At 44.1% G+C, this 20,010-nt stretch overlaps 1 protein-coding gene across 4 annotated transcripts in view; it reads left to right on the forward strand.

Annotated features, from left to right (window-relative positions):
- igsf11 (immunoglobulin superfamily member 11) overlaps positions 1-19,124 on the forward strand; it is a 78,826-nt gene extending 59,702 nt beyond the window's left edge. For 2 of the 4 annotated variants that reach the window (XM_084018829.1, XM_084018832.1), the window contains 7 exons: positions 6,655-6,818; positions 7,105-7,113; positions 13,273-13,480; positions 13,857-14,012; positions 15,288-15,410; positions 16,247-16,394; positions 17,272-19,124. In XM_084018829.1, coding sequence (XP_083874955.1) covers positions 6,655-6,818; positions 7,105-7,113; positions 13,273-13,480; positions 13,857-14,012; positions 15,288-15,410; positions 16,247-16,394; positions 17,272-17,845 — 1,382 coding nt within the window. In that variant the 3' untranslated portion in view covers positions 17,846-19,124. Of the gene's footprint in view, positions 1-2,187; positions 2,209-6,654; positions 6,819-7,104; positions 7,114-13,272; positions 13,481-13,856; positions 14,013-15,287; positions 15,411-16,246; positions 16,395-17,271 lie in introns of those variants that run through there. The other 2 variants (XM_084018831.1, XM_084018830.1) reach the window with 2 other exon arrangements.
- Positions 19,125-20,010: the final 886 nt, after the last annotated feature.

Consider the following 20,010-nt stretch of genomic DNA (forward strand, 5'->3'; position numbering starts at 1 on the left):
TTGAAACAACATGCCGAGCAACATGTGCTGGCAATTTGAAAAACAGCCTTTTTTTTTTTTTAGCTCTATGAGCAAGCATGGGAGCAATGTTTTTGATTAGAGCTGTATATTTGCGATTAGTGTACTCCACTGAAGTTGGTACTTGATGTTTTTTGGACAGTGTGTGTGTGTGTGTGTGTGTGTGTGTGTGTGTGTGTGTGTCTAGCTGTGTCCACGGCTGCATGTGCAGAGCCATCTGTTTGTTGCTTTAGCAGTAGTCTTCCAATGCCCAGGCTTATCTGTGCACGAGGGCAGTGGCCTACTTTAACCTTCTGTTCGCTCAGTGCACACAGCCGAGCACACTAGTTTGGTTGATGATCACCCGTCAGCTTGTTCACAGTAACTCTCTGGCGTTTCATTAGCAACCAGCCTTTCGATTGTTGTTTTTTTATTTAATTTTTTTAAAATGTGAAATATTCCTCACTTAAAAATACTTTGCCACTCTACGGGAGGTGTAATTCATGACGGCTATCACAATATCATAAAATGAATATATTGATACGCCCCTTAATTGCCATTTGTTATTATTTCTTGTGGGTAATTTTGCGTGCATTAAACTGTTATTTTTGTGATACATGATCCAAATTAACACACATAAAGTCATATTAGTCAGCGGCAAAGTCTGAGGCTTTCTCACGAGGACTAAGTGGGGACGTTCTGCTCCGCATGTGATGTAAGCTTGTTTATGCACAATGTGGGACCAGACCAGGAAGTATGTATGTCATGTGGAATAGAACAACGTCCGCTGATGAAATTCATATCATCATTCACAAATACTGAGAAACATCCGTTTCGCTTCCATACTTAGTGTCAATGTTATGTTTTTGCCATGCATTCCAATATGATTTAGTTATAGGGTTTGCTAAAAGGAGGGTGAACTCTCGTCTCTTCAAATACAAATGCAACAGACTTCCCTTCATGTGACAGCGAGGCAGTGAATGAATAATGGGACCAACGCTGCACGCTATAGTTTGTATGTGGGCTATGAGGCCTTGTGTTTGTAGTAGTGATGCACTAGGAGCGCAGTAAGCCGGGCTAGTCGGAGTCAGTTTAGAGGAGAGAATTAAGCCATGCAGGCTAGTCAGTGGAACCTGTTAGGGAGTTGGCTGTGGTGGCTAATAGGTCAACTGGGAGGGGCGGGGCCGGGGGATGAGGGGGGAGGATGAGCAAGAGGTTTTTTAAGGCTCTTTCATTGGGTGAGGGTTCGCTGGACGGACCGGAGAGGGAAAAATGGAGGTAAGAAAAGGAGAGGAAATGAAGGAAAGGAGGGATTAAATGGGAGAGACGTGAGCAAAACCTGTGACGGACGTTAAGCTGACGTCATCTGAGTTCCCCACCAAAGTACCTCGTCCAATGAGCGTCAATTTTCACAAATACGAGGGAACAATCGAGTTGTCCCAAGCAGCAGAAGGGACGTAGTCTGTCTAATATTGACTCCTTTAACAACTCTCTGTATGCACACCATCATGCTGCACATTTTGTCGTCAGTAGTTTTGATCATGCAGTCGTCACAATCAAATATGCACAACCTTTGAACTGACATGTGCATGCAGGCAGAAGCTGAAGAGATTTTTATTTTTTTTTCAGCTGGAGTTCTTGCTGTTCTGCACACAGTAGAAAGGACCAACGTTTGCTTTGTTGTGAAATATGAATGAGGACCTTTTATAATGTGCTCCCTATGGACTACGGTTCTAAACAGGCTCACATTGTTTACTGACGAGCAGCGTCCAATCACAGTCGTCTCCAACTCATAAGTAGGTTTATTGCTTGAGTGGATATTCCAAAGATTACATGAGATTATACGCCGTGTAGTATCAATAACGTGGCAGTGAGATGGACATTATAGCTTGCATCAGAAGAGATACCACTCACATGTCTTTACATGGGTTATGAAGCGACACCTGCAGGTTAGCGTGGCGTAGAAAGACTGGAAACAGGGTTCCACCCACCCACACCTGAAATTCTCACTTCACATTAACACTTTCTATCTTGATATATTACTTCCATGTTACCTGAAGTGTTAACCCTTTTTACACCTCCTTTTTTCCCGTGAAAACGAAGTTGGTTTGTGACTTTATTTTCACCTCTGCAGTGCTCTGAGCGTGGTGCTGGATGTGTTGCCACAGAGCAGCTGGGTACACAACCGTACCACCTGAGTTTCAGGCCTACGTGAGTTTGCTCGCTCGTCGGTTCGCCCCGGTGCCTCACAGGCAGCCGGCAACATCACAGCGTCCGCCTGTACGCCAACACAGCTCGCCACGAGGCTCCTGGGTCTACATGGCTAGAGAACGCGGTGTGGAGACGCGCCTGCGTGTGGGCACAGGTGTCTATGCGTGGATGTGTTCATGCCTGTTAATCTTACGCTTTTGCTGCCGTTTTGTTTTGTCCTCGCAGATGAATCATTTCGAGAGCGGAGGTGAAAGTTTCAAGCGATCGCGAGTCCGAAGAGGAAATTGCAAGGGCGGGGGGATGCAGATTAAACATGAACTGTGATCAGAGCTGCCAACTGTCACGCCTGAAGCAGGAGATGCATGACTTTTTATGCTCGATCTCTCTTCGCTGCCTCTCACTCTTGTCACGCTCGGAGAAAACGCAGCTGACAAAAGGTGGCTATCACGCATGCAGCCGGCCCGTTAATGTGGCTTTCTGCTTCATGAAAGCATGTGAATACTGTCGGGGTGTCGCAGGAAATCAGGTTTAAACCCCGAAAAGCCCAGATATACGGTGTAAATTTCAACATTCGTACGTTTCAGCGTTGAAAGATTTAGACGTCCATCGCTTTTACACGTTTATTGATGTGTGTCACGTTGCCGACTTTTAGCGCCATCGTCGATCATCCCACTTAAGCAGGTGTATGCATGTCTAGGTGTGTCTCCGTGTGTGTCTCCGTGTGTGTGTGTGTGTGTGTGTGTGTGTGTGTGTGTGTGTGTGTGTCCCAACCCACCCACTGAAGTTGTGCCAGGGGCTCATCACATCAGAGCATCAGGGGCATCTGTTTGAAACTGAAATAAAAGTAAAGCCTATGAATAAAAGAGCCACATGAATAAAAACACAGGATGCAAATGACTTGCCGAGCAGCGATTGTCAGTCTCTCTCTCTCTCTCTCTCTCTCTCTCTCTCTCTCTCTCTCTCTCTCTCTCTCTCTCTCTCTCTCACACACACACAACACACTTTGGTGAGTTTGGGTGAGTGAGCGTTGTATTCACCCTGCATTTGTTCTCCATCCCATCATGGCTGCACCTTAGCTAGACTGTAAGCACATGCACCCCCCCCCCACACACACACACACACACACACACACACAGATTTCCATGCTGTCTGAGGTGTATGGTTTTCTTATGCATTAATCAACAGCAGTTTTGACACTCGGCTCCCCGAATGAAGGGAGAGAGAGCTGTTTTCACGGAGCTGCACTGTTGGTTCTCTCCTTCACTCCGCGAGCGATGCCTGCGGTGACTTTATCAATTAAGCCTCTCTGGAAACGGCAGCATCCTCCGTTCTTCCTTCGCTCCTCCCCTTTTCTTTCTCTTATTTATTCCTCCTCTCTGTACCTCCCTGTCTGACATCCCTTACTTCTTCCCCTTTGTGCTTTTCCGTCACACCTCTTTGTTCCTCACTTGTCTCTTACTCCCATCTAGTTTTTCTTTTCATACTTCCTCCTTCATTCTCCTTCCATTACTTTTTCAAAGTAATTTTAATAAAAAACTATCGCTATCTTTTTGTAAAAACCTATGTAAAAAATGGTTTTCCTACGTATAATTGATTTCTTATTTGGATTTACATCTTCTTGATATGATTCTCTGTATTTTTGTCATTTTACTATTGACAAAATATGCAAAATGAAAATCACAACGGGAGAAAGTTTGCTGTTTATAAGAGGGGAAAAAAGTTATCCAGATGGTTTTCATGTACCTGTGCACATTAGTGAATGCATGCCTTGGCTTTATTCATGATTTATTATCCAATCACAGCCGTAACCTGTGTGTGAATGCTTGCCGCTCACAGATAAAGTGATGACTTGGCAAAAAATAAAGAGCAGGAGGGGACAAGATGTTTGTCGACAGGAAATGTCTTGGATGGAAAACGCTGTAAGTGATGGTCATCCCATTTACATCACACCTGCACATCAGCATGGAGACATGAAGGCAACTGCTGCACTCAGCCCTGGGCAAGAATGGCAAAGAACCGTGCCAGAATAAAAGGAAAAGCATAAGCTACAATACAAATCCATGGCCTTCTTTGAAGTATTTCCTAAAATCAGTTTGCTCCTGACTGGAATATTGTCATTTAGACAGCACGGCTATATTGTTTGTAGTCCCACAGTAGCTCAAAACACAAAATATACCGTAGTGAATACATTTGTATATCTCGGTGGCCATATTTGACAATGAGCCGCTCACCATTCATATCAAACCCTTCACAGTATTCATTGTGGAAGAGCGCTTGTCTACCGGACATGCTCCAAGAGTAACACTGAGGAGCTGGCATAAAGCTTTGGCAGAAGTGTGTGCAATAATGAGGCAATGCCAAGCAACTGCGCGGTTGGGTTGGTGAGCTGTCACGTCGTTCCCGTCTCCGTCTCTTAGATGTGTCCCGGAAGGGCCACCCAATGTGTCGCCGATGGGTTTGAACATGTGTGCAGTGTGACAGTGGGTGGGATGTCATGCGCGGTAGTATGTACAGTATACGTGTGTGTGCTTGTTTGTGATTTGGAGTGTCTGTGTAAGTGTGTGAGTTTCTTCTTTGGCCGTGAGAGCTTACAGGCTTTGTGCGCAGAGGTTCCCTAATCCAGTGTTTTGAAATGAGCCTTCCAGCTGTTGTGGGCTTGAGAGACTGCTGCCTTGGAGGAGGCTTAGGGACGATAAGATGCTCCTTCTATCTTCATTCCTCTAGGACCTTCTTTCTTCTTTTCCTTCCTTCCTTCCTTCCCTCTCTCTAGTACATTTTATATCTATGTGGCCGTGAGAAAGAACACACTCCATGACGCCAGAACAGTCACACATTCTGTTCAGGGTTGTAACCTTTTATGTGAACTTGTCCCTCTTTGCTGTTAATCCTCCAATAAGAACATAGGTTGACTGCGCGAATGAAGTGAACATTGTGTACACAGAGGATAGAAGAAGATCAGATTAGAGTTGTGACCTAAGACTCGTATTTATTATGTTGATAATGCTGGCCCCAGAGATTATAGATAGCTGCATTGTGACGTACAGGAGGACTGTTTTGCCTGACTTACAGTCTTATTATGTGAGTAATTGAGTTACAGTGAAGGAACATACTGTAAACAATACATATGGACAATCCAGTGGGATATAATGCCTTTAATTGAAATGTCTTGCATAATTCATGGCAAGTCTTTTCATGAATGTATCTCTTTTGAACCCTTAATTGAGCGGTGCATTTCGAGCGCGACACATCTCCCCCGCCAGCAGAGTTTCTGAGAGGGAGCAACAGGCAGTCTGTCAGCTAGAATATGATGGTGACATTCCCAAATTCAGCAGAAATTACACTTAAAACCCAGAATGCGAAGCAGATGGTTTATCCGGGAAATAATACTGATAACTGGATGTATGGTTGGTTGTGAGATGTATATTTTATGGTCATCGCCTGCACTTGACATCCGGCTTGACTCCTACGTACCACACAAACGACATGCTGGTGGTATCTACTTTTGGCTCATGGCAAGACCATCATCTTACATTATCACTAACAAGCACAATTCACAGGACATGATCAATTATCCGTAATCATATCAGTGCCATCATCCTCCTCAACATGTTTCGATAAGATTACTTCCCATTGAGGTTTTTGGACATGGATGCATGCTTGCGGGGGAGATCTAACTCGATTTAGGCCATAATGTCTTTAGCTGGTCTAGAAATAGGACGACGCATGTACAGATCTGTCTCTCTATGGGTCTGGTATGGCTGGCAGCTGAGTCCAGACGAGGAGAGCCGCTCCTCGCTACCTTAGTTTGAGGTTTGTTGCACAAGGCGACGAGCTATCATGGTTATTTGTATGTATTTTGCTGAAACAGCAAATAGTAACCCGAAAATAACCACCAGCATCCCCACTTGTCATGTTCATTCAGTATGTATTGATACAGGCCCGTGTTCCCATGAAAGCAGCAAGAAGAAAGTTGTTTCAGGAAATGAATAACTCAAGAGACAGCCTATCATGTTTGCCCATTTAACTATTGCATATTTTATGGGATCCTTCACAGTGTGGTCTCGATGTTTGTTTCGCTGCTGAGAGCATTTTCAAAAGAGAGCTTGGTTCAAAAATCGTGTTTGTTTTTGCTGTGAAGATGAAAAGGCGAGGATGGGGAGGATTAAACATGACTTTTTGCTTTTTAAAATATTGTACGTTTGCATGTACACGCCGGAGGTTTATCTCATAATTAATTGTATTTATGGACGTCTATGCTTTTTACGGTGACTCATCAAACGCAAGATTTTTGTCTGCTTTCCTTAAGTGCATATATTTCTAAAACAAATTGTGCAAGATGCATCATTTGGGTGTTGTAATTGTTACGTTTAGATACTCTCTTGTTTACGCCTGGGTGCTTATGTACGGTGTGTCAAGGCGCTGACTGCTGCTTCTGTACTCCTGCAGTTTGTGTGCGGGCGCTGGATGTGACGGTGTCCCAGAGCAGCATCCAGGTGGCCCGCGGCCAAGCAGCCGTCCTGCCCTGCTCCTTCACCACCAGCGCCGCCCTCAACAACCTCAACATCATCTGGATGGTGATACCGCTGTCCAACGCCAACCAGCCCGAACAGGTACGCTGTACAGACGCCGATGCACCCATTTGAATCCCACCGACGTAGGATTCCTTGAGCTTCCTCATCTGAGAAGCATTCAGAGAGTCCGACGAAACAATTCGGCTCCTATAAACTGTGATGAGAGACGTGTGTGTGTGGAAACAGTGAGAGCCGCGGTGCAATGTGTAGGCTCTTACAGAGATGTATACTGTACTATGGAGATGCATGTAACTTATGTTCTCGTGCAACATTGCGGCATACACATCACGTGGATGTCCACTTCTTCCCGACAACAACCTCACAGTCGAAGCAGGTACACAAGTCTTGATCTGTACTAAGGTGTGCTCAGATACAGCGCAAAGAGAAGGGTTGAGACATTTTCACAACACAGCAGTGGCTCTCGCTCATGGTGATGGTCATTAAAGAAAACCCAAGCTAATGTATATATTTTTGTTCCTTTTTTTGTGTGTGCAGTGGACGTTTATGCAAAATGCATTGTGCTGCAGTACAGTCAATTTTGCACATTACAGAAAATACGCAACATTTCTCTTTCCGGTGCATCTGAACGCACCTTTAACCTATAGGTTATTAGATGACTGTTAGAGTAATGTAGATGTAGTCCCTAAACTTAATTTGTGTCCATAGATTAGATATCTCTATAACAACGTATGAATTGTACTGGATTGTTGTACTGTTCGGAATTTGCAGTTGAAATCACAAAACAAATATACGGCATCATTTTGCTTTTTGTCCCACTGACTTCTCATCGTTGTCCCTTCCTGGCTTGTTCCTCTAATTTTCCTTCTGTTTTTTTTTATCTTTTTTCTCACCTTCTCTCCCTCCCTCCCTCCCGTACTCGTCCTCCCCCCTTGCGGGACTTCTGTGATTCCATTTGAGTTGTTTAACATGCAGCTGCAGGCCGTACAAGCTCACCTGCCTCCCTTCACTTTGAACCCCGGCGCTGGTCGGCCGTCCAAATAATACAATCATCTTCTGCACTAATTACCTCACACCCACGACAGGCTCTATATCGCAGCTGTTCTCACCGCGCACACAAACACACACACACACACACACAAACTGGCATTAGACAGACTGCTGGTCCAAATGCAGTGCGGAGCCACATGCGGGCCGGGGCTTGCATATATTTACCGGCTCCACACATACATGTGCATAGAGTGTGACAACTATTATGCACGTTTGTGTAAATGCACACATCACAGGGTAACGCATGTGCACACCTGTGGAAGGAGGAATTATGAAACTCAAACCGTCACATAAACACGTGTCGGCACTTAACGCTGGGATGAATGCATGTGACTTTTAGATGCCGAGTGATTGACGACGGGAGCCGATACACGTAGAAGGATGCATAACATTCATTGTGTTCTCACGCTGTACCTTTCACGCCGCATTGTATCACATGGGACACATGCCATGCATGTAGATGCACACCTGGGAAGCTTACATGCACAGTGAGCGTGCACGTTTTCGAGCGTGCGTTGTTCGGATTGAAGATTGCCTTTAAGTGCCCCGTACAGTGACGCCCACAACCCATGCGGTCGCACACAAGAAGAAACAAGCACTGTGTGAACTACTGTTCTGCAGTCAGGTTTGTGCATGTGAATTGAGTGAGCTGTCTGAAAAGTGAGTGATGAAACAAAGTGCTGCGTGGGGCGACCGAACAAGCGCAAGGTCATTTTAGAGGAAGAGAATGTCATAAATGATTACAGTTGATGCTAAAAGCCATTAAGAATTACTGAACATAACTCCTGTACACTTGCACACCCTCACAAACTGCATTAGCACTTTAGCGAGCGAACCTCGGACCACTCACGTCTCTCGCTGCTCAAATTTGAACACCGTGTTCACATAACTATAGACGACGCAACTTATTTAGCACCGTTAGAGGGGTAACAGCACAAGAGTGACTTTTCCTACTTGGCTGTGTGTCGTAGCCCAGATTAATCCTGTTTTGACTTGCCATGTTGTTAAAGACTTCACCCTGTGGTTTACAGCCCTCAAGCCTACATGGTTGATGCCACATTATAGGCGATATAACTTAATGAGTCAAGTGTGGGCTTTATATACCATGTTCATGAATGGAGAAAGTGGGCCAGACTGGTGCATCTGGAGACTAAATGCAATGGATGGATGATAATTAAATAAAGGCAAAACCAGATCGTCACATTAAAAAGCTTTAAAGTGGCTACAATCAGTATTTGTATACAGTGGACCAATTTCAACAATGTCGTTGTGGTCGGCCGCAAGTCCTGTTTGTTTGCTCCGAGCAGCAGGCACACAGCTAAGACTGGTGTATGTGTGCGTTCATGTGTTGTTTTCTGTGTATATAATCTGTCCGTTGTTGTGATCAAACGTTCCTGACCTCTTCCTTCCAGGCCACGAAGTGTGAGATAATCCAGACCGACACACACGCTGGACAATGGTTTTATGTTTGCGAGCTGTTGTTTATCCTCTCTAAACTGTCTGTGTTATTTCTGCTCCAATAAAAGCTCCAGGTTCACGCTCCTCTCGCAACACCTGTGAGACTAATTCCTGAAACTGCTTTTGTAGTTGCAGTCTTCAAAATAGTTTGATTGGATTTGATATTTTAATTGCCCCCAACCTAAGTTGATGTATCAAACAATTATGTCCAACATTTCTTCAACGTGGTGAGCCTGACAGTTTCATATTGTCAGTGGCTTATTTCCGTTGAATATTTTGATAATCAACCTCTTAACTTTCTACTTGAGCAATGTGTTTTTTTGCTGTGTCACTGTATAATCTCTAAATGACTTCCAATCTGGGAAAAATACATTTAAAAAAAGTCATGAATTCCTGGAAAGATTTTTGTAGTTCAATGAGTAAAAATTGTGCACTTTGGGTGAAATGAGGCTCTGGTTAAATTGAGGTCATAGAGAATCTGTGGTGCAGACATGATCTGTCACAGTATTTTAGATGATCAGATTCTGATCCTTATCTGAACCTAGCAATCTGCCAGAGGAGAGATCACATACATGCTGCATTCACATACCCTTAAAATGTGACATCACCATGTCACCTCCCTTCGACCCTGCCTAAAAAAATAAAAAATAAAAAAATAAAAAAATCTGTACAAGGACCCATTTCAGACAAAGGCATGTTGTTTGTCTGAGGCTGTAACTCAAACTGTAACTGTAGCCAAGCTTCAACGCACTCTCTTATACTCTAATGTGATATCTTTTATTGATCTGCACCAGAAAAGAAAAGAAATATATATGTACATCTGTTTGCTTGCCTACCTCCAGGGACATTGGTATGCAGAGTCAGCTTTCTTAAGACACTTGAGCATATGACTTCCTGTGGCTATCAGGACATGAACCCTTACCTTTAGTTTAAGACGTCACTAACCCGCCCTGATCCCCAACCTGGTCTCACTCCCAACTTGTTAAACACCAACCCATGGGGAGGGTTTCCACTAACTCCAATAACCAACCGCGGCGTTGTTAGACGCACTGAGCAACTGGCGTAGTCTACAAAGCGACATAGTCACTGCAGTTATTAGTCATGTGAGTCGTAAGTGCCGTTTGTCATGTGTCTCATTAGTGTCGTTAGTCAAGGCAAAGGGTTGGTGTCATCAGTCACGTTTGTCGCACAAAAACTGAAACTGGAGGAGTCTTTTTCCCTCGTCTTCTTCGATAACTCCCGTTGGGTTGGAAACTTGTTGCTAGCGTAGCCCGTGTCCTCGAATGCACCACAAAGAAAATAGAGACACAGCAACTAGCTGTTCAACACTTTGCTGTATGCTTACTGTATGCATATACTGTATATCGTATGCAGTTTAAGGGCTACAGCATGCATAACCAGCAGTTTGTAGAGCGGTTGAAATGGATCATATTTTTCAGATAGAGATAACAGTAGCAGCTTGAAGTCGGTAAATTGACGGGAGGCTCTAAGGGGGGTTTAGAGGTTTATTCAGGATTGATTGAGGCAGTGGCAGCGTCCCTCATCTCTGGGGCCAACAGCGTCCTTAGGGTCAGGAGAAGTAGGCTATGATGGTGAGACTGTGCCAGAGAATATGTGAAGGCTTACTGTGTGCATCAACCTGTGGCTCACACACTTACAGGCTGGATTGTAGAGCAAGAGAATGGGAGGGTGTGAGTGGATGCTTGCTGTGTGTGTGTGTGTGTGTGTGTGTGTGTGTGCGTGTGTGTGTGTGTGTGTGTGTGTGTGTGTGTGTGTGTGTGTGTGTGTGTGTGTGTGTGTGTGTGTGTGTGTGTGTGTGTGTGTGTGTGTGTGTGTGTGTGGGGGGTTTTAGGGAGGGGAAAGGATGTAGAAGATGCTGGGCCAGCAGTGGCATGTCAAGCCTGTCCAGCTAGAGTTCTTAGGGCCGTCCGCCATCTGAGTGCCAGCCATGACCTGTTTTCTCCTCGCGCACGGCGACAAAGCCAACCAGGTCATGCGAGAGGACGAGGTGATTTATACACATAGATATGGATGGATCAGCACAGTGGACAGAGACATAAAGTCGAGAACATAAATGGAATGTGACACGTTTAAAGCATTTATCTGTCCGTCGCAGCTCCTTTCTTTTTTGACGCACAGTATTTCTACCATGATTTCTACAATTTTTGGTTGATTTTTGTTTTAATTGTCCGAAAACTAAAAACCCACATGAACTCATAAAAAGCAGGGGCAGGTGTAAGATGCATCACAGTTTAGGGCCGGCTTTAATTTCCTGCTCACTCTCTCTCACACAAACACACACACACACTCACTGTGTTTGTTGCGTGTGAGGCCGATTGATTGGATCACTTTCACCGAGCACGCAGATTATATTGTTAGGTCATCAGGAGGGTAGAGCCGGGTCATACCGGTGCCGTCTGTTAGTGAGGGAAGCAGGGATATAGGCTCACAGACAGACAGACAGACAGACAGACAGACAGACAGAGACAGAAAGAAAAAAGATTTTACAGGAAAAGTAGACAAAATATAAGTAAGACCACACAGTTATTTGACTGAAAAACAGTCTGAGGCAGAACAATCACACAATCACACACATGTACATACACTGATAGCACATGTGCACACACACACACACACACAAAGAAGATGCAGTTGCAGGCTTTCATCACAGCTGAGGAGCTGCCTATTCATCTGCACATAAGAGGACAAAGCGAGCGTACTGCACTCAGGAAATTGCAGCCGCGCAATTTACAACCGTTAAGCAGCAATGGAGGACACAGTCACATACACACTCCTGCACTTCCATCAGAACTATCACTTATACACACAGACACACACACACACACACACACACACACTGGTGCCGGTTGTTTCCCTGACTGGGTCTTTGAACAGTTCAATGAGGGCTCTTTTCACAAAAGTGAATAGCCCCTCTGATTCCCCTCCGCGTTTGTGTGTGTTCGTCAGTGCACGCGTCTCGTTTGTGAGCCGGTGCACGCGCCTGTGTGTGAGCGTCGGACTTGTGTGCACATACCATGTGTTTGCGTGTGTCCTCTTCATCTTTTGTGTGGGCCCAGCTGAGGAGTGAGAGCTGCTTTGCATGTGGCTGGACCTCACAAACGAGTTGCTCGGCTCAAGTTCGAGGCCCGGACGAAAGCTTTTTCAAACAAACCAGTCCTTCCATCGCTCTTTAATTTGGACCTCAGACGAGGCGACCTGGACCCAAAGGTGTGAATCCATCATTGGAAGTGCGTTCTCAATGGGATTATTCTCAAAGGTCACTGATGTCATGATGTCGGTTTGGTTTAATGTCTCGCTGGATTCCACTTCTTGCAGCAGAAATCGTCCTGTGTTGCAATTGTTGGATTCATCAGATTGCAGTTTCTATGTTTCCACAGCCAAATGTTTTCAATTATGCATACCATTTTAGTGGATGCTTTTATCCGAAGAGCCTTATAGTACCATGAAAGCACACTTTTAGTATGTACTCTTTACTCTGGAATCTACCCACTGAGCTAGAAACAAGCACTTACAAATAAAAGGGTTTTTATTCTGTCTCTCTGTTTGTTTGTTTGTTTCTCGGGACATGCAATTCTCCTTGCTCCTTAACTTTCACCGTCCACCGTCAAGCTACCTCTCAGCCTCTTAGTGGAACTAGGGCTCCCTCTAGTGAGACATATCTGTAACAGGCCAATAGAGTGAATGTCAGCCCAATCATAAAGTATCCAGCTCCTCAGAGTGACAAAAGTAATTGATGACACAAACTTGGGCACCATATGCTTCATTTTTTATAGGAGCAGATTTACTTGTGTTTTTGATGGGATTATAAATCTATGAATTTCTGTTTTCATTAATAATTCCTTCCCACACATTTTTTTTTATCTTCCCTCTTTGCCACCGTCTCTTTCTGCCCTCCACCCTCCCACCTTTTACTTTGCATTTAATAAATTCAACTTTGCATCCTTCTCTACATCCATCACCTTTCTCCGTTTCTCTTCCATTCCCTCCCCATGACAAACGCATCCAGGTGATAATCTACCAGGGCGGCCAGGTGTTCAGCCTCGCCAACCACCTCAACGGCCGTGTGGGCTTCGTGGCCACCATGCCAAGTACAAGTGCCTCCATCTTCATCAACAACACCCAGCTGTCCGACACTGGGACCTACCAGTGCCTGGTCAACAACCTCCCGGACAGAGGGGGGCGCAACATTGGCGTCATCGGGCTCACCGTGCTGGGTAACTAACCGCACGTCACCTCTGAATATTTGTTGTTTTTTACTGTTTCAAAGAATAAGACGAGAAGTTTCTTATATAACAAGAGGATGCGATGGATTAAAGCTCCATTTAGTCAATGAAACATGTTTTCACCTGAAGACGTTTAAACAACAATAAAACAGAGTCATCATTATGCATGTGTTGTAGGAGGCTGAAACCTCCGTTTTTAAGTAACCAGAAGAATCCTTTAAACCAGTTTGCAATAAAGCAGCATGCAAGCACTGTTAATGACTCTTCAGCTATTTTGGAATATGACGTTTCCTCCGCAATGAGGGAAACATTAGATTTGCTGTGTAAAGTGGTTAACGCGACGCCGCCCACTCTCTCCATCTGCCAGTGCCCCCCTCGATGCCAGCGTGTCGAATCCAGGGCACGCTGGATGTGGGCAGTGACATCATGCTGATCTGCAGCTCAGAGGAAGGTATTCCCACGCCGTCCTACTCCTGGGAGAAGCTGGACGCGCTGCCCAAGCTGCCGCACAACGCCATGCAAGGTATTACAAACAAGCTGGCCGTCGGAGTTCCCTTTTGCCCCACCTTCGCTGGTAAATCTCACACATATGGCATAGCGTGTGGCTCCGCCTCAGCAACAACCCCACCATCACCGCCACCCACCATGTGCCAGCCCCCACCCCACCCCACCCCACCCCACCACTGATCCTGTTGAGGGGTGATGACGTATGAATGCAATGTGTGATTTAAACTGTGTGAAGTTGTGAATGAGTGTGTCATGAATGTGTTTGTGCAATTAACCCAGATGATTTGTGGTGTTTTTCTTCTTCTTCTCTCATGCTGAATACCAACTCACACCATTCCAGCTACCCTTCACAATCAGGCGGAGGTTCATCTGAGTCGTGGTTGGTTTTCAGCATCCGAGAGCACTAGTGCAGTAGACTCTCCTTTCTTTTCCAGCTGTGCCCATTGCACAGTCAAATGATCTTCATCAACAGTCACTTTCTTTGTCTGTACACTACTGGTCGATAGAAGGCTAATGTACAACATGTAACTTCATTAACAGATTGCCACAACAACAAAGGTCATAACTTAAAATAAACAGTCAAACTAACAAAAAAGGAAGTTAAGTTACATTACGCTTATATTATGCTGTTATTTTATTGTCTAGAGCAGAGATCTTCAACAGGGGGTCCATGAAGTTATTGCAGGTGGTCCCTGAAAAAATTTGAACCCAAACTTTTTTCCTTACAAAAATGTAAAAATGTCCAAAAAATACACATTAACATGAATACAACATATAATAAGCAAGTATAAATTATAAATATTATTGGCCCGGTTTAATTACACAATTTTATACAGTATTTAATAGGGGGTCCTTCCGACGTGTCACTATCAGCCGAGGGGTCCTTGGTCTGAAAAATGTTGAAGACCTCTGGTCTAGATATCAGGTAAAAATCTGGCTAGCGTCCCACTAAGGCCTTTTTAATGGATCCAGTAGTGTACAGCTCTATGATTAAACTCTAAATTCATTCATCATTTGTGAAAGAAAAACATCTTCAGCTTAACTTTTTTACTGTACAGCATTAAAGCTCCCTCTATTGTACATAGAAGTAGTTCAGTCGAATGTATTGTAATGCTCCGAAGTAACATTTTACACAACTTGTGAACTACTTATTCACTGTATTTCAAAAGAACTGCGATGTTATACTTTGCACTCTTTTGTGTAAATGTTTATTGATATGAATTGCCTGTTTGTTTCTACATGCGTGTGTCAGTCGCTTTAATTACCATGTGACTCTGTGTTTGTCCATCAGACCAGATGCAGGGCACCGTAACACTGAGAAACATCAGCACCAGCACCTCAGGACTCTACCAGTGTACCTCCAGCAATGTTATTGGCAAGAGCACCTGTCTGCTCAACCTGCAGGTTGTGGCGCGTAAGTGCACTCAAACACGCTCCGTAACTGCTGGATCCATGTAACAACGTTATTCTATCACATGTAAGGGCTGACACTGGCTGTATTTGTTAAGGGATGCATATGAGAAGTTAGAAGTCTTGTCAGACACACATAGATAAACAGAAACATGATCCAACGATGCAAATACAGGATCTTGCAGATAGCGGCATGCCTGCACTGATCAGAAAAAAAAACGACAGAGGACTGGTTTGGGGTCATACGGGGTCAGACGGTTGTGATAGCTTGACAGGATACGGACTGTTTCATGGTCACAGAGTGTTTTTCTTCCGCCTGACAGCGTGTGACAGGATGCCGCTCTGTGTCATGAAAACAGACAGACGCACAGCGGCGTGCTGCGTCTCTGTCAGAGACAACCGTGGGTTTCAGTCACTGCCAGTCACATGGTGCAGCCCAGAAAGAATACGTGCTATTTGTGACCTATTACTGCTTCTATTGTATTTGAGAATCACTGGGGAAAAGTGATATAGTATTCATTCCACATGACGTCATTGGAAACTGTCACCTAGCCTGACACACCGGGGGGCAGTGTGGAGCTTCTTCTTTAAAGTATTGTGAAAGTCCTTATATTTGTAACATTGCTGGATTTCTCTCAGTTTCTACTCTTTCCTTAATCTAGGATAACTTTTTTAGAGTAACCATTCACACTCATATTCATACCTACGGCCAATTTAGAGTCCATATGTGTATATTACTACCGAAATCATAATTCTTTGAATGTGCACTCAAGTCAACCAACTTACTATATCGGCAATCCCTGGTGAACACTTTCTCCTCCTGTCTCTCTTGTCGTGCAGCTCAGCCTCAGAGTGTAGGTCTGATAGCGGGCACCATCGCTACAGGAGTCCTCGCCATCATCATATGTTCCCTGTTAGTGGTGTTCACGCTCTTCTACTGGAAGAACAAGAACAAATACGACGAGGAGGAGATCCCCAACGAGATCAGGTTCGGCTTTGATTTGTGGCTTTCAGCAAAAGCAACCCACAAGCTCTTGTAGTCTTCAGTGCATAAACAACAAACCATAATATTAATGGATGTTTTTCAAAAGGCTATAGGCTTTGTATTTCCTTACTGAACGATCAGTGAGTTGGCACAGCAATCTCAAAAAAAATCAGTTAGAAAAAAGCCAGTTAATTGGATTTAAAGTTTGGAGAATTCAGCTTAATTTTAATCTCCTGACAGCATGTTTCCATCATCGCAGGCTAATTTGTCTGTTCAAACAGTCTGTGAAGCTCCGTCAGTTGATTAAATGGGCCGCAATTTCTCCCCTAAATCGCTCCATGAATCATTTGGATAAATCATTGTTCAGATATCCGAGGCTTTGGCTGATGGATATCTGATAACATCTGCCTCGTTTTGGGCTCAGCTTCAATCCGGCTTTCAGTTTCCACTCCGACGGCTCTGCTTTTCCCCCCACTAACTCACAACACGTCTTTAATCTCAGTCATATTTATAAGGGGCTTAAGTCATTTACCCAATATTACTTTGCATTAAAAAAAAAAGATCAGATTGGAGAAACTACAAATTAAATGCAGTTATTTTATTGGCTTAATTTAAAAACATTCATTTCTGGAATTGTATCTAGAAATTATTACAATGTACTTCATACTGGAGTTCCAGTCACTGTGATCCACTGTATGAATAAATGAGCAGTATTACATTTCTCAGTGTTATGCCTCACTATTGTCTGCATGGATGAGCTCTTTTCATTTTTAATGCACCGATAGTGGATTTCTGCTAAATATTTGAAGACAATCGTACTGCTATCATTGTAATAATATCGCTGGCATCTTCACAACTTCCATTTATAATGTCTTAACAGAGAAGATGACCTCCCTCCCAAGAGGTCGTCATCGGTGAAAGCTTTCCACGCGGACGCCTCATCCTCAGAGAACGACACGCTGACGTCCACCAACACCTATAACAGCCGCTACTGGCACAACCCCAAACCCAACTACGACACCAACTCCTACACACGCTACAATGGAGACACACGCCAGACCTTCTCCACTGTCGCTCACGGTGCCCACGGACACGGACAGGCTCCGAACGCAGTCCACGGCCACGGCACAGCAGCCACAGCACCGGGCTCGGCTCCACTGTCCCGCCACGCTCAGCCCACGCCGGCGGCAACGACGACGACGACAGCGACGGCATCGTTCGCCAATGGCAGCCACACGCTCCCGCCACCCAAGACTCTGGTGGTCACCACGAACTCTGCCCCGTCTCCCCCCGCCATGGTGCGCAGCAACGGCTCTGTGAGCCTCAAACCGGTGGTGACGTCCGCACACGGGCAGCACACGCACTCCTACGCGGTGAGCCAGGCCACGCTGGAGCGGATGGGGGCTGTGCCGGTCATGGTGCCCGCCCAGAGCCGAGCGGGCTCGCTGGTGTGATGTCCCACCTGCTGAACCGTTAGCTCTGAAGACTAAATGAGGTTTTGGTCGTGACGTTCCAAAACCCTCTGAGGAAAAAACATGAGCGAATATGGGCTGAAGCAGCCCGCTGTCTTTTACAACTGTGTCTTGTCTCGACCTCTTTATCTCAAAATACGAAACTGGGATTTTTACAGTGCAGAGTTCATTTAATGCCAATTCCTTGATGTACGGGACCCTCAGTTTAGTAGCACTACATCTGGTCATCCCCCTTATTGGATGGATTTTCCTGGCGGGTGTGGTGAGAGCTATTTTTCAACCGCTCGATTTCACAGATCCTGGATCCACAGATCTTTGTCAGGGCTGGATCATTGTGATGGTTGTGTGTTTTTTTTCTTTTGGGGTCAAAGCAACCACATGTCATCTCAGTGCGTCTGCATGGCCAGACGGAGGCGGGCTCGGATTCCCACAGAAATGCATGTGTCTCTTGTTTTAGGATTCCAGATTAAGTCCATATTATTTCTACTCATTTCTTTTTCATAGTTGTAATTTTTGATTGACAGGAATGATAGTGTTGGTGAAGATTAATCATTGAGAAAAAAAAAAAGTGAATGTTCAAACGTCCGTCAGGAGTAACCTAAGAAATGAAAGTGTAAGAATGAAATGATGTGAGGGTGAAATGGCCTTAGAAGCTTAGGGAGAGAGATTCTATTGGGTGCAATGCGTTGCATAATATACTTTATTTCGTTGATTGCAAACATTTTAATTACGTTTTTCGCACTTTTCAGAGCAATTTTACATCAAAACTGCTGTCTTATGAACAATAACTCAGTCTTACTACTGACACGCTTTACACTGGTGATGGTTGAAGAAAGCAAAAAGCACTGGATTTTCACTAAAGAAAGCTACTGCCCCCCCCCTGATTTAAACTTGAACCTTCAGACGGACATCGTCGTATTCTAGCCGTCCTCATCCTCGCTGTTGTCCTAATTTGGTTCACGTCGCGTCAGTGCTGCTCAGAGAAGAAGTGGATAAGATGATGTCTTATTTCATAAATGCTTTACAAAGAGACATATATATGTCTATGAAGGTGATTTCACCCACCCCACCGTCGTTTTCTACTGTACATATTGTAACTACAACAGTAGACTAGATTGTGAATCAAAGAAAAGACATTACATGTCTGACTGATACATATTCTTTAACTCATGTGTCTTAATTTTGAAACGGTTCTTGTTACATTAGACAACAAGCTGGGTTCGATAGTCAGTGTTATTGGTTTCAATGAAGGGATGAGTTTTTTTTATGTTTTCGGATTTTCTAATGGGTGTCTCCATTAAGGTCTGAAGTAAATGTAGTATGGTTTAACATCTGTTTAACTATAAGTGATAGATACCTCTGCTGTATATGGTAGTAAGTATCACTGTGTTTCTGACCTGCTATATTTATATTTTAACCAAATCTCATCAGTCTGTTAAGGAGCTGTTACACTGTTTCCAAATCACTCTTCATTTCTTGTTGTGCATTACCCCGAGTGCACAGAACTAATCATTTTCACTACGATGCAATATTTTAATACAGGAATTATTTGTGTGACATGCAGTATTGGAATGTGTGTTCCGTTCTTCGAGGCAACTCCACTTTGCGTCTAATATATGAGTTTTAATTAATTGTGTTGTTTTGGCAATACAAGTTTTACTCCCTTACAGATTTATGTGCTAACGTTACAAAAAAAGTGCTTCAGCCTCAACACATATAATCTCATGATTTATGGTGGAGACATTTATTTTTATTTTTTATGATTTAGTCCAGATGACTTCAGACTTTAGAAACACCTTTTTTACGTGAGGACTATGACATTTATTTATGTCTTCATGTTGTTTCCTCTTAGCTGTTACATTGCACTCAAACACATATTAAATAAATCAACTGGCAGGGTTAGCAGCTAGTTTAGAGGAACTCATTATTTTAGTCTGGAAACATAAATAAGCAGAATGCTTTTCGATTCCAACAATTATTTGGATAATACGAGCAATAAATACAAGCCAAGGCGAGGTACTTTTGTGTTATGGATGTCATCCCTTAAAGTCACAACATAGAACCACAGATTACCAGTCAACAGCTCACATTTGTGGTGCTGTCAGGACCAGACATCGTAGTTTAATATCTGCATCTTTTATGTATTC

This window comes from Eutrigla gurnardus, assembly GCF_963514095.1.
Source record: "Eutrigla gurnardus genome assembly, chromosome: 10".
Classification (NCBI taxonomy): Eukaryota; Metazoa; Chordata; class Actinopteri; order Perciformes; family Triglidae; genus Eutrigla; species Eutrigla gurnardus.